The 15,242-nt window shown below is 36.2% G+C and overlaps 1 protein-coding gene across 2 annotated transcripts; it reads left to right on the plus strand.

The window, feature by feature from the left end:
• The first annotated feature begins 5,116 nt into the window (after nt 1-5,116).
• LOC107556966 (E3 ubiquitin-protein ligase RNF144B-like) lies at nt 5,117-15,242 on the plus strand. Of its 2 annotated transcripts, none has more exons than XM_016240237.1 (8): nt 5,117-5,317; nt 8,397-8,566; nt 9,565-9,669; nt 11,313-11,373; nt 13,031-13,235; nt 13,331-13,475; nt 14,305-14,394; nt 14,625-15,242. In XM_016240237.1, exons 2-8 carry the CDS (start codon nt 8,462-8,464, stop codon nt 14,784-14,786), a joined length of 873 nt encoding a protein of 290 aa, XP_016095723.1. In that variant the 5' UTR covers nt 5,117-5,317; nt 8,397-8,461; the 3' UTR covers nt 14,787-15,242. The 2 variants fall into 2 exon arrangements, with proteins under 2 accessions (XP_016095723.1, XP_016095724.1); XM_016240238.1 differs by lacking the exon at nt 5,117-5,317 and adding an exon at nt 7,968-8,184.

The following is a 15,242-nucleotide window of genomic DNA, read 5'->3' on the forward strand; positions in this document are numbered from 1 at the left end:
CTTCGTCGAATCCGCCGGCCGTGCCGTTCTCAAGCCCACCGGCCGCCGCTCACTTAAGCCGGCCTCCGCTCGTTCAAGGCCGCGGTGTGTGATGCTGTGTGTTTCGTTGTGAAAGCGAAACTACTTTGTACTAGATGCTGACTGTCATGGTACCATGACCTAAAAATGTTAACGTAAAATGCAATATACACTATATTTGTGGTATATAATCTACAGTTTGAAGCAAAGTAACCTTTAAAAGTCCATACAAAGCATCCACAATGTTCTGAAAAGATAAAAATAGAAAAAGGTGCTGATATCTCTGACACTCATTTCGTGTTTAAGGGTCCTTGCTGTCTCTCTCGCTTGTCAGCTCCTGTGCAGAAGCCGCACAGCATTATTATCTCACACTGTGGCATTTAGAGCAGCATGTCAAACTCAAACATTCTGTCTGATTGATGTTCTGTAGGTGTGATGTATAGTATCCATCACTCAACAGTATGAACAATCATTTCTCGAGTTTACTGATGAAAGAGGCCTCTCTTCGACATGGAGATTCCTGCAAGACGATTGTTAAATTTGGCCTCAACATGCATCACCCTGTCATACAAAAGTTTAAAGCAACTGTATGTAGTTTTGTGGATTTTTGCGACTTTGGAGCCCCTTACAGTGAAGTACTTGGAATTTACTGTTGTGAATAATACTGTTGTAACTACAGTGGGTAGCTGTACATGTGCATTTGTTGCTACCATAAAGCAATTTGTCATTTTTGTGAAATTTAATATAAAAATATAATATAAAAAAACACTTATATAGCTTCAACCTTACTGTTAAAAAAAAGCAGATCGCACAACACCATCATACTGTCCATGTCATATTTCAAAAGAGACACCATTAAACAAGTAAATATTTGTAAAATGGCATCTTTCTACCAAGTAAAAGCCAATATCACTGATAAATAATTTAAAATTATAAGATAAATTTAGTAATTATAAATAAATAAACAAATAAATGAACAAACAAACAAATAATAATAAAATATTATATTTAATATTTTGTATATATATGTTAAAGGGGTCATATGATGCGATTTCAATTTTTTCTTTCTCTTTGCGCCATACGCTCCTTCGTCGAATCCGCCGGCCGTGCCGTTCTCAAGCCCACCGGCCGCCGCTCACTTAAGCCGGCCTCCGCTCGTTCAAGGCCGCGGTGTGTGATGCTGTGTGTTTCGTTGTGAAAGCGAAACTACTTTGTTTGGTCTTCCAAAAGAGGACACGACTAGAAATCAGTGGTTAAGTTGTATTTACAACACTGTTCCAGAACACTTCAACCCTAATATTCAGATGTGTGCAGCACATTTTATGGAGGACTGTTTCCTGATCATGGTAGAGTAGACTACAATGCCAGCTGTTCTGACTCACAGATTGTAAGTACGATTTTTATATTTAAAGAATTTGCCACTGACAATTCAAATGCGAGTTTTGAGCAGTGTAGAGTAGCACTTGTAGTTTGTCATTTCTCTGATCACAAATGATGACATGGTTTTATGTTTACACGGCGCGATGCAACGCAACACATAAAAAGACAGTATAAGTTATTATAATCAGTAATTATGTCCCCACTGGATGCAACAAATGTCTCATTTATAATGGGTTTTAATGTTTTTGTCTCGTCGCTCTGGGCAGACAGGGCATCACAGTATGGTAAGGGGTGTAACATTTCCGTCACACGCTTGAAGTATTCGGCCAATCACAACGCACTGGATAGCTGGCCAATCAAAAAAAATCTTCGTAAAAATCTACGCATTTCAGAAAGGAGGGGCATAAAGGAGAAACAATAATGTACAGTATCTGGAAAATAATGTTTTTGAACCTTAAACCGCATAAACACATTTCATTACACCAAATACACAAAATAATGTTCTTTTTAGCAGCATCATATGACCAATTTAATGTGTATTAAAAAATATAAATTTTTGTGCATTCTGGTATTATTAATTATAAACAAATAAATAAATGAACAAACAAACAAATAATAATTATTTAAATGTTTTGTATCGACTTGTAAAATTGTATTAAAAAATACACATTTTTGTGCATTAAGCATTTTTATTTTACCGTCATTATCTATAATCGCTGTTCTTTTTCTGAGAGTGAAATAAAGAACACACACAAATCCATCACAAGAAAAACATCCCCGAATGTATTACCATAATGAAAATCTGGATGTAAAATGTGTCTAATTGTCATGGAATAATAAAACAAACAAACACATACATAAATACATACATGCATAAATATTCACCCAAGACTGTCTGTGATTGTGCCGTGTGCTGTTAATGCTATATTATTAGAGTTCAGGTGGTTTAGCAGCTGACATACCACCGTTCACAAGACAAAAACGAGAGTTTAAATGAGTTTAATGCCCTCTATTTAATGAAATGACTGATATAGAAAAAATTTTTGAGTTAGTAACATTGCTTCAAAGAGCATTGAGACCACATTTCAGCTGGTTTGTCCCTGAACTTGACAGAGGCATTAAACAATTACATGCAGGTTTAGAGGACTGAATGGTGCCAACATCCTTTTAAAGCCGGGAGCGGAATGTTGACTGAGAAATGCCAGCGATGCACTGAACGCAAGGTGCAGCGTCAGATTACTGTGGCCTGAGCCAAGCCAAAGCACTGGCTTCAACGCTTGCACCAGCAACAGCTAGTTTCCCCTGTAATGAGAGCCTTACGGCAACTACAGCTGCAGTACCTGCACAGCATGATGGATGCCCCTCAAACACAGACACTCACACACATCATAGACTTATATTGAGCTAATATAAGGTTGCTCTCATAAAGGCACATGAAAGAAAAGACAAGCTTCTCTCATAAGATTTTCTCATAATGGTTTTTATGTGAACCCATTTAAAAAAAAAAAACTTTGATAACTTAATAGTCCTTTAGACTGGGATCTGAGGGTGAGTACTGGAGAGTAAATTGGTTGTAATGGAATGTTATGGATATATGAATGTCAAGCCCATGATCTAGACTAGAGCAATGGAAATACATTATGTCCAGTGTTGGGGAAAGTTACTTTTAAAAGTAATGCATTACAATATTGCGTTACTCCCTAAAAAAGTAACTAATTACGTTACTTAGTTACTTTTTATGGAAAGTACTGCATTATATAACTTTTGCGTTACTTTTTAAATATAAGCAGGGCTTGATTGTTTTTAATATAAGTTCTATTTATAGCAAATATAAAAGCCCTTTCACACCAAAAAGTGTAATGAATAAACCGCAGGCTGAAGCAAAAGTAAATTCACGTCTGTAGAGTAGAACGCAGGAGAAGAAATACTCTTCAGCAATAACAAAACAAAGCACAATTGTTCGTTTCTCTAAAGTCATTTTTGCTTATTAGTATGGTTGAACTGGATCATCAAAGGTCAGCAGCAAAGACATTGGTTAATAAAATGCGATTAGATACATTTGTGTTATTTAACATATTTAATTATTGCAAGTTTGCGTCATATTCTGAGTTTGCATTTCACTGTTTTAATTCATTTTGATGAATACTAAATCTGTTTTTTTGTGAGTGGGATGAATTAATACACATTCACATTTAGTCTAGAACAATATCATGTTCACACAGCGCACACAACTCCTCTGTACTCCCGATTTCTCCCAATATGGGGACAGGAGAGTTGTCAGTCAATAAATGGGAAAACAAAGTAACTGGCATTACTTTTTTGAAAAAGTAACTCAGATATTTTCTTGCAAATTAAAAAAGTAATGCGTTACTTTACTAGTTACTTGAAAAAAGTAATCTGATTACGTAACTCACATTACTTGTAATGAGTTACCCCCAACACTGATTATGTCACCTGCTGATGTCATATGTGAGCATGTTTCTTGTTATTAGTCGTCATATCTGCTTCAGGGAAAGCATATGAGGAGCAAACGCCTCAAAACAGCTCCGGTATCTTTCTTATGTCAGGGTTCGAATATGTCCAGGTTGTAATATTTAGGTAACATGACACTAGAACATTTTATTTTGTCACTAGAGGGTACTGTTGTAAACGGTTGTTTATTATGAACTTAAAATGACTATAAAATATTGAATATTATTGGATTTTTTTTAGCTTCCTCATCTCCTGATAATGAACATAAGCACTGTCTAATGCATGCAACTAGTGAATATCATTAACAATCCAAGGTTTTAGAATGGGACAGTGAAATAAAAATGATTACATCCTTGTTATGTTTCAAGTTTAGTTTGATAGATTTGAGTGTAAAGCAAGATTTATATATTTTATAAGATATATTTTGTTGTTAATATTAAATATTGTTATAAATGATACTATATATTGTTTATATTAACTTGCAGTGGTAAACTAATTATTTATATATTTATCCTCCTGAGAACCAGAAATAAAAAGCTTTGTGAATTTAGTATTTTTTCATGTCATTACATTGTTTAGAGCATAAGAAAAAAATAGTAAAATAACATTTTTGAAAAATTATATTGTATTCATAAGTTATGCTATGTCCTCTGTAGAGGACACCAGGACTCAGTTTTTATAAAAATAAAATGACAAGAATAGACATGAAAAGGCAAAACAATGGGAATTTTTTTAAAATCACCAATCAATTTTTAGGTTTCAGGATTTTTTTATACCTAACTTTGTTTAAGGATGGTTCAATCTCAACTATGTTATAAAATATATAACAAAATGATTTGATATACCATTTTGCTTTATGAAATATGAGTGTAAAAATTCCATAAACTGGTTTCCCCATTAAGCACAATGTTATCTAGGAACTGGAACAAGCTGTCGTATACACCGATCCAGAGCATCCCAAACATGCTCAATGGGTGACATGTCCGGTGAGTATGCCGGCCATGCAAGAACTGGGATGTTTTCAGCTTTTGTGTACATAGAAAAAGTCTTAGATCTTTGAGTTCAGCTCATGAAAAAATGGGGGCAAAAACAAAAGTGTTGCGTTTATAATTTTGTTCAGTGTATATATACAGTATATATATATATATTATTATTAACTTCCAAAGCACAATTTGAGAATATTCGAAGACTCATGATCGAAAGAGTTAACGTTAAACGTCAGTGGGAGGAGAAAACAGGAAGTGGCCAAACCCTTAAACACAGTCCGATAACTTCACAAAAATACACACGCACCCTTGCGGAACATGACGGGTGTAACTCTCGGCTCCTCTTCATGATCGAGGTGTATGTGAACCAGACTGTCTGTCGATCATCCTAGAATCTTCAGCATCTTCATTCTCAGATGCGCGTGTGATAATCACTGCGGTGGACACGAGTGCAGTGAGCGGTGAGCTGAGTTCATAACTGCGTCTCAAAACATATCGTGCCCCACCTACTGTAGATTCGGGACTATTTAAAGTCGTCATTCGCCTTCCGATTTTGGGGCGCCTGTTACGCAAAAATGCGGTCTAGGTAGGCAACACATTACTGGTCTGTATTTGAGGTGATTTGTTTTGTGGGAGCTGCAGTGTGTTTGCGTGAAAATGAAGAATATTGAATGTGTATTTTATGCCTGACTGTAACCGTACTAGAGTTACCGTAACACTGACATTTATTGGCAGAATAGTTGCGGAAAAAGCTCTACGACGTCACAACGAGCAATGGACAGAATTGGATATTAGTGTACTGCATACTGCGCAGTAGTATGAGAGGTGTTCTAATACGGTTTGTGTAAACATTTCTTAACTTTTTAAGTGAATCAAGCAGGAGATATTCAAATGTACGGATTCTGATTTGTCTCATATCGAACGCATTGCATTGTAGGACGTCTAGCATGCACTCTCTCCAAATGTGCCTGCTTCCCTACTAAATAGTTGGAGACAAAGTACATAAAAAAAAGTAGGCGAGGTATCCGGATTAATTCTTCCACCAAGATTCTGAAGTGCGCATCCAATACAGTAACTATCCCATTAGGCCACAGGAGAGGAGTCATGAATTTACATTTATATTCATCTATTTTGCAGACGCTTTTATCCAAAGCGACCCCGATCCAAATGGAAACAAAAGCCATTTGTCAAGGAGCCAATCATATTTTGAATATACAGTGGCAGGTTTTTAACTTCCTACCTAGATTAGGAAGCAAGCTAGTGAAGATTTCAGTAAAGCAGTGTAACTGTAGGCCACATGACATTGTCAGCATGGCTGATGTAGTACATCCGAATTGCGTTCTTACTACACACATGCATACTTTGTAAAACAAACTTCTTTACACAAAGTAGGTTCCTCATTAAATGTAGTACTTACTCATACAGTATGCAGTTTGGGACACAGCTATAGTATTTATCAGTGTGTATACTCCACATTTTTGCAAATGCCATTTAATGGCTATAGGAAATGTGCAATTATGCCATTTCAAACATGGCTGAAATTTCTAGTTTATTGCTGGAATGTTTGGTTTGAGTTCCATTGCTTATACACGCCATGCATTATTTTGATCTAGATAAAAGATAATGATTTTTAAAAATGTAATCAGAAATTTTAAAACAGCTGTCCTTTTAAAAAATTGTTTACAGTATTTTTGACAGTCTGAAAAAATAAGCACTAAATGGTTGTTTACTAAAATGACTAGAGGTGAATTATTTTCGGTTCCTCATTTGGCAAGATTTTACTGCATCGTCATATTAATAATTGTTGGGAACAGCCATGTGATTCACTTCCCTGTGCTCAAAACCAAAGTATATGTAAATAATGTTCACTGCTGAGAAATGCCAGAGAGCTCACCTAGATTTACAGAGTGACCCACTTTATGAGGTGTAACCAAGTGTGTTTTTGGGCTGATCAATAGTGATTCAGGACATTAATCATATTCCTGCCAGACATCGATTCAGCACATTTCCTAATTATTAAATACCATTTTGTTCCTGATCCTTTATTGTTTGGTTTGGGATTTGGTGTTTGAAAAAAAATTGTTTTTGCTTTCACTTCCCTGTGCTCAAAACCAAAGTATATGTAAATAATGTTCACTGCTGAGAAATGCCAGAGAGCTCACCTAGATTTACAGAGTGACCCACTTTATGAGGTGTAACCAAGTGTGTTTTTGGGCTGATCAATAGTGATTCAGGACATTAATCATATTCCTGCCAGACATCGATTCAGCACATTTCCTAATTATTAAATACCATTTTGTTCCTGATCCTTTATTGTTTGGTTTGGGATTTGGTGTTTGAAAAAAAAAAAAAAAACTTTCTTGTTTTTGCTTTTTACAATTATTTATGCACACACACACACACACACACACACACAGTTTTGTTTTTGTGAAAAGTGGGGACATCCCATAGGCGTAATGGTTTTTATACTGTACAGACCGTATATTCTATTGCCCTACACCAACCCTACCCCTAAACCTACCCCTTACAGGAAACTTTGTGCTATTTCAGATTTTCAATACACTCCATTCTGTGAGATTTATAAGCGTTTTGAAAAGTGGGGACATGGGGTAATGTCCTGAAAAGTCACCTTCTCCTTGTAATACCTATGTCATACCCTTGTCATTATACAAATTTATGTCCTCATTTGTCACAAAAACACACTTCGAATGATTCAGCACATTTCCTAATACGATTTTTTCTTTCTTCTTTATTCTTGTTCGGTCACGAGGGGTGAAACTCCAAAAACAGTGCAAACTCTCTGTCAAAAGGACAATGACATGGTAGGAAAAAAAACAAAAACTAAAAAACGAACTACGCAAGTGTCAGTGGATGTCACACGTGTCTTGCCAATCAATACTGACTGGGGAGACAGTGGACATTTAGGGCAGTGATGTTATCCACATTGATCGTAACAGAGGAGACATTAATGTAAAGAGCACAAATGTGCCATGGATAAAAATGTCACTATTCTCTCCACCTCATGCTTTCATCCCGTTCTCTATTTTTCTGACCTGTCGAGGCAGGCGGGGCCCTCTAATCTAGCTTTATCCTGGATTATGTTATTATGACTTCTTCCCGATTGGGATTCAGTCGCCATGAGGGACAGGAATGTTGACTGGAAGACTTCATAAAGCAGTGAGTTCATTCAGGGTGGAATCTAGATCTCTTGTTCCTCCGGATTGACTCGTCTGGTGTCTCATTAAGAGGGCAGGCTGAACAGGTTTTGAGTTGTTCACAACACAAATGAGATTAGACAGTCGGCTAATAACAGAGCATCCGACTAACAGTGAGTTTTACCGTTTTTAAATGCTTCTGTGTGGTCTGCGTGTGATTCTACTGAAAACTGACTTCAGAAGTATGATTTTACATTTCTGCTGAAGAGCTTTCTTTCCATTATTACTCCACTGCAGTGCGTAAACTGCGTTTTGAAACCTTTGTGATGTTAGAACTCAAACGTTGCAATCTATCCACCTCCGCTTTGTTTGTTCCTCTCTTTAGAAGCATGGAGGACGTCACATCACTATTTCTGAAGTTTAAGGGCTAAACAACAACAGGAGGCAGGCATGGAGGCAGAAAAAGCCACGATCCACTGCAAACTCTGCCTGACCAACTGTCCTGAACTGGACACCAGCACATTGCAGTCCTGTAACTGTGTGTTCTGTGTGCAGGTAAGAGCATTGCTGAATAAATCTATATTTATCTTTAAAACTGAAGTGTGTCGTCATGCGAGTTGCTATTACATACATTACGTTAGTACTAGTGATATAGGAAAATCATTTTCACAAACATCTTGCCATAAGCAGGTGTTTATCTCTAGCTGGGGTCTGGGTTATTAGCACAAGGTTGGTGTCAAAGAAATACAGTAAACAAAGCACAATAGTTTTCAGTCTTGAAGGGAGGGGTGGTATTTCTTTCACATGCCGTCTAAGATTAGCCAAATCTAGCCTATTCCTCGTGGGTCAGACTTACAATTAATTTGACTTTTTATGGTTTTTAAGCTGAAGTGTGGCATTTTTTTAAGTTAAAACATTTTCTCCTATTGTACTGTACTCCAACATTCATTCAACAATTGCTTCCCCTGAAAAGCATAAATATTGCTAATACTATGTCAAAACTATGTTTCATTCTGAACATTGATCATCTTGACTAGGGATATTATAGTTAGGCTAAATGAAAACTAAAAGCATAAAAAAACATTTGCGTTAGTTGAAATAAAAGTGAACTGAAATAAAATTTAAAAAAAGCTTATTTTAATTCAGCTAGTTGCCAAGGCAACATTTCTCATTTTTATTTAACTTGTTGTACTTGCATAACTAAACTTTTTTTTTTTTTACAATAATTATTAAAAACTATAAAGACATTTTTTAAGAAAAGGTACAAAAAGTAATAAAAATGGCAAAAACAAAATAACTAAATTTGTAATGAAAATGAAAATGGAAAATATTAAATATTAACAAAAAACTATGAAAGTATCTCGTGATAACATACACAAACACACAAAAAAACCCTCATCCAGGCACATTAAAATTGCTAAAATTTTGTGATTATAGAACAAGACAAGATTTGTATGTCTAAAACTGTGTGTTTGTGTTATATATATATATATATATATATATATATATATATATATATGTATATGTATGTCACAGCTCTGTTGTGTTTGCAGTGTTTAAGGCAGTATGTCCAGTTGGCTATTCGGGGCGGTGCGGGCAGTGCCATCACCTGCCCTGATCCAGCCTGCAAGAACACCGGAACTCTGCTGGACTCTGAGGTACATTTGTCTGTCTCGCTCTCTGTTCTTCTTTCTCAGTCAACAACAGTTTCCAGTTCCGCAGATCACGCTGCAAATATTGACTGTGCAAATATTGACGATATGAAAATCCTTCCACTACATAACACCTAGGCAGCATTAATTTGATTAGAAATACAGTTAAAACAGTAATATTGTGAAATATTATTACAATTTAAAATAACCGTTTTTTTATTATATGTTAAAGGGTTAGTTCACCCAAAAATGAAAATTAGCCCATGATTTACTCACCCTCAAGGCAGCCTAGGTGTATATGACTTTCTTCTTTCAGACGAATCCAGTCGGAGTTATATTAAAAAATGTCTTTGATCTTCCAAGCTTTAGAATGGCACTCAGCGGGTGTTACAGTTCATCAGTCCAAAAGAAGTGAAATTAAGCGCATAGATCCATAGTAAAACGTGCCTCACATGGCTCCGGGGGGGTGAATGAAGGCCTTCTGTAGCGAATCCATGCGTTGTTGTAATAAAAATATACATATTTAAAAACTTATAAACACTTTTCTGTCACTTCCTGTAACTGTCGTACGCGCGTTCAGGACGTATGGGTAGCACATGCGCCGGTGAGAAGTGATGAACACGGAAGCACGGTGAGTAAATCATGCGCTAATTTTCATTTTTGGGTGAACTATCCCTTTAAAATGTAAATTATTCCTGTGATGCATCATCACTCCAGTCTTCAGTGTCACATAATCCTTCAGAAATCTTTCTAATATGCTGATGTACTGTTGTGCTGCTTAATATTTTGTGGAAACGGATGCATTTTTCAGGATTCTTTGATGAATAGAAAGTTTGAAAGAACAGCATTTATTTGAAACATTTGACCCTTTTTTTCAATTAATCCTAGCTGAATAAAAGAATTAATTTCTTTAAAAATGACCCCAAACTTTTGAACAGTAATGTAAATTAACAGAGTTTTGGAGTTGACTCACAAAAGCAACCCCCTAGCAACCACTCAGATCACCCTAGTGACAAAATTAGGCTCAACCTTAGAAACCTCATAACAATGCCATGGCAAATTAAAATAGAGCAAAAGTGAACACAAAGAGCTTTGATGAAATTTGTCTGGGTTTGTTTAGCCTAAATGTTCATTTTGCTTTTGGTTGCCACAGCATTAATCTCAACAAGAACACACTGGCTTTATTTATCACAAATGTTTTTCATCAGTCAAATGTTTCCACAAGTCCCAGTATTATTTTCCCCTCATGATCTTAACCAACCTGCTTTGTGAACTAATATAAGTACAGTGATATAAATATTACCTGGTGTCATGACTCTGGTCTTTGGAAAATTTTGTTCTGACACTCTGATGTTTAATGTAAATGCTAAACCGTCTACATGGATTTTTTTGACCTCTTTTGTATTATTTCAGTCTTTTTCTTGTGATTTATAATAAAAATTTCTAACTGTATTATGTAAATGTGTGATAAGCAGGATCATGTACCTACGTCTGGATTTATTTCGCGATGTTGACCAGCTGACAGTACATTATCTCCTACATAAGATCTGATTTGCAAACCTGATGTGCTATTCATGTGCAGTTCTGTAGCTCAAACATGACACATTCCAACATGACCTGAATATGAATTAATATCCTTCTTTATACAGCTTGCCTTGTTTGCCCCCAGCGATCAGTTTGAGCTCTATCAGCGGCTCCGATTTGAAAGAGGTACGTGCTTGTCCTGCTTCATGTATGTATGCATTAGGGCTGCACGATAAATCGAAATGGAATAGAGATCGCGATTCGACAGAAGCTGCGATTGTCATGCGTATCTTTCAGTGAAGCACGGTTCTGTGATCAGCAGTAAATCTCCATCCAAAGGCCAGAGGGCGCACTCAATCTGAAACTCCAAATATGCCTCGCAGAAGTTACCCAGAAAACGTATCAGAAAATCCAGATGTAACCCAGAAATAGAAGATTCAATAGCTATGCAAACAGCTGTCATTATCGCCAACGATTCCTTCGATTTCAGAATCGCGCAATAAAATCGTTTTTTTTTTTTTGCATAACTTGTCAGTGAACTACGGCTGTGTGTAGTAAATTCTGCTCCATCTGAAAGCACGTGATGATGATTTCCTGCTGATTACTGAACCGGCATTACTATCAAAATGCGCATGACAATCGCATTCGATTAATCGTGCAGCCCTAGGTGTATCACTTCCCATAATCACTCATGAAGGATAGTGTTACTGGAACCCTCACTGAAAATCACTGAATATGAAAGGCAGGAACAAACAGTTCTGAGCGTTTGTGAGTTATAAAGAAGCATACTTTTAGGCTTACTAGACTATTTATGTCAGTCAGTGGTTATTGGTGATTTTAGCTATATTGTGTTGTTTCTGTCTCTAGTTTAAAATATAGGCTAGCAATTGAAAATCAACCAAAATTGAGTTCTGGCAAAAATCAGATCTCTTAGACTATGATCTGTCCTGTGAAACAGAGCGTTTGTTCAGATTCAAAGAAAACCGAGTGTGAAAATTGATTTTAAATCAATATTCGATCAAAAAATCTATTTTCAAAAGCCATTTTCCTCAGTTCAAGCATAATTTTGTAGGAGTACAGACAGTAATTTCACTGCAGCAGCAGCTGCTTGGCACATTAACTTGGCACAACTTGGTACCCAGTTAATTTAATTTAAACACTAAAAATGTAAACTGAAATTTCTTATTATAAAAATAAAAAAATATCACAGCAAGAGAAGGATGCATCTTTGCTGCCTTTAAAAAAAACCAGATGAAGGCATCTTAGATATGACTCAAACACTGGATTTAAACATGACTTGATAGCTTGATATAGATGTCTGTCTATACTGTCTGCAAATGCAAACATTTTCAAGTTTCAGACACAAAAATGAGCTTATTGTCAATTGTATATTTTAGAATCAGAAAAGTTATGACTATCAGTTTTTATCCTACGGCTCAAGTGTGAGTGTGCTGCTTCTTCTCTGAGTCACGGTTCATGTTGCTGGTTTGTGTCTGCCAAGGTCCAGCTTTTATAGAAGAACCGTAAACAATGAGCTTATTCAGACAGCAGAAGCTGTGGGATTTTCTTCTTCCACTGCCTCTGTCTGCATCTGAACTGCTCCGAGTCCCAACATGCTAGGAATCGTCTAGTCTGTCTGTGGTGTCAAGTAAACTGTGACGTTAGTATTCGCAGAAGTCTTCCTGAGACGGATTCGAGACTGTTAACAGTAAACCTCAATGAAAAATTATCAATGAGGAAGGGAAATTTGCAAGCAAATGAATTGGCTTTGCCACATCTTTTTTTTTTTTTTCAAGCCTCGAATGTTTTTTTTCACCTCAGTCTTTCTTTCGGTTTCTTTCAGGAGTTCAGTTAGACCCCAGTAAGGCTTGGTGTCCCAAGCTGGACTGCCAGGCCGTGTGCAGTGTGACACCTGAAACCGAAGGCAAACCGGTTCCTGTGCCCTGCCCCACGTGCCATGATGTCTTCTGCTGCGGCTGCAGAAGCCCCTGGATAGATGGTCACTCCTGCTCCCAGCACCAGCCACTGATGGTACCATCAGCAGACAGGTCAGTGTGACCGATTTACCACTGATCGAACAACTGTTTATCATTCAGTTCCATAACACGGCCCTCTAAACGTGCTCTGTGTGTCGTCTCTGCAGTGAACTGAGCAGCACTGATACTGATGCAGCCATTAAACAGTGTCCAGTGTGTGGCGTCTACATAGAGCGCAATCAGGGCTGTGCGCAGATGCTCTGCAAGAGCTGCAAACACACGTTCTGCTGGTACTGCCTACAGAATCTGGATGTAAGTGATTCTAGGGCTTTACAATTGTTCTGCCACCAACACAAATAATTTTGGACACTACGACACTAGACATACCATGGTATTACAATCATACCATGGTTTGTACTGTGAATGATTAAAATCACAGTATCACATTAATGTATATTTTCTGGACATAGTACCACGATTAAATCATGATATTAGAAGCAGTACAGATTGCACATGTTCTATGGGAACACCTTGTTTTTTGGACATGACATTGTAAATGTATAATAATAATAGTTATTATTATTATTACTACAATAATTTAAAATTAAAACCCATTTTAATATTATAATTAAAAATGAAAAGTATCTATTATATGAATAATAAAAGATAAATATTTTATTCAAATTTTATTTTATTATATTACTACTACTACTAATAATAAAATTCAATTATTTTTCTATTAATTCCATTTTAATATAATATTAATTTTCAATATTAGTAATAACAACAACAACAATTTTCAATTTGAATCATTTATTTATTATTATTATTTAAAATTAAAACATTTATTTTTACAGTTGAAATTTAAAATTAATAAAATATAAGTATCTATTGATAATAAAAAAATTATATATTTAAATATTTGATTAAATTTCAATAATAATAATAATAATAATATATAAATTATTAATTAAATTGTAATATAATATTATTATTATTTTTATTTGATCATTTAAATTAAAAAAAAAATCATTATTATTGTTGTTGTTGTGTTGTTGTTATACACACATTTACTATATCTTTCTTTGTGACATTTAATATTTTTAAGCCTTTTTGGATCAAAAATGTCCCTACGTTACAGGGCGATATATTTCTGAGACATTACGATAAAGGACCATGCCGAAACAAGCTGGGACACTCCAGAGCTTCTGTCATGTGGAACAGGACACAGGTTAGCTGGAATGCCAATTTGCATTGTTTTTCATTATGTCAGACATTTACCAATTTCCAAATGACTTTGATGTCTAGTTTTAGAAAGCACCAATTTTTGTCAGATTTTTGCTGCTTTTTCAGTTGACTTGTTTTCTTCTCAGCAAAATTAGACTGTTACTATCATGAAAACTACTCACATGCAGTAAGATCCTGCTTGACTTTCTGCTTTTGTGTTGTTGTGATGTTCAGGTGGTCGGTATACTGGTGGGCGTCAGCATCATCGTGCTAGTGACGTCACCACTGCTGCTGCTGGCCTCTCCCTGCATCCTGTGCTGCGTGTGCAAACCCTGCCAGGCCAAGAAGACCAAGAAAAAGAAGAAAGACAAGAAGCCATCAGATTCCACCGCATAGGAGAACTCTTAATAATCAATATGTGTAGCATCCTCCCCGTGCCAATCCTCAGTCTCGCTAGCCAGGTGCACAAGTGCCTCATTCTCAGTGCCTGGTAAATTCGGTGGATTTATTTTGCCTTCAGGTGCAATGGTATGGGAAAAAGCAGCATGTTGCTTATTGAGTAAACAAAGTAAAGGAATGGCCCTTTCTCCACCAAGCCCAAACCTTCGTTCATGTGTACTATAGAGGCTACATTATAAAAATATTCATGAACTGTAGCAATGGGTTAAACTCTTTTTGTTTCCATGTAGCGTTCCAGACCAAAGTCCCTGCTGTTTTTTCTTGTGTACTATAATGTGTAAATACTGTATTTATGAGTCTGGGTACTGTTCTGTTCTTTTTAAATTTGTTGATTTTTCTGCATCAGCTATTTTATAACTTCATTACAATAAACTAAACACCTGAGCAGTGAAA

This window comes from Sinocyclocheilus grahami, unplaced genomic scaffold (genome assembly GCF_001515645.1).
Source record: "Sinocyclocheilus grahami isolate Dianchi unplaced genomic scaffold, SAMN03320097.WGS_v1.1 scaffold585.1, whole genome shotgun sequence".
In the NCBI taxonomy this organism is placed as follows: Eukaryota; Metazoa; Chordata; class Actinopteri; order Cypriniformes; family Cyprinidae; genus Sinocyclocheilus; species Sinocyclocheilus grahami.

What these genes read in the sequence shown, in the direction of transcription:
- LOC107556966 (XM_016240237.1), top strand. Translation starts at nt 8,462, where the DNA reads ATGGAGGCAGAAAAAGCCACGATCCACTGCAAACTCTGCCTGACCAAC. An exon ending in GAACTCTGCTGGACTCTGAG is followed by an intron (nt 9,670 to 11,312) that starts GTACATTTGTCT and finishes TTCTTTATACAG; the next exon opens with CTTGCCTTGTTTGCCCCCAG. An exon ending in ATGGTACCATCAGCAGACAG is followed by an intron (nt 13,236 to 13,330) that starts GTCAGTGTGACC and finishes TCGTCTCTGCAG; the next exon opens with TGAACTGAGCAGCACTGATA.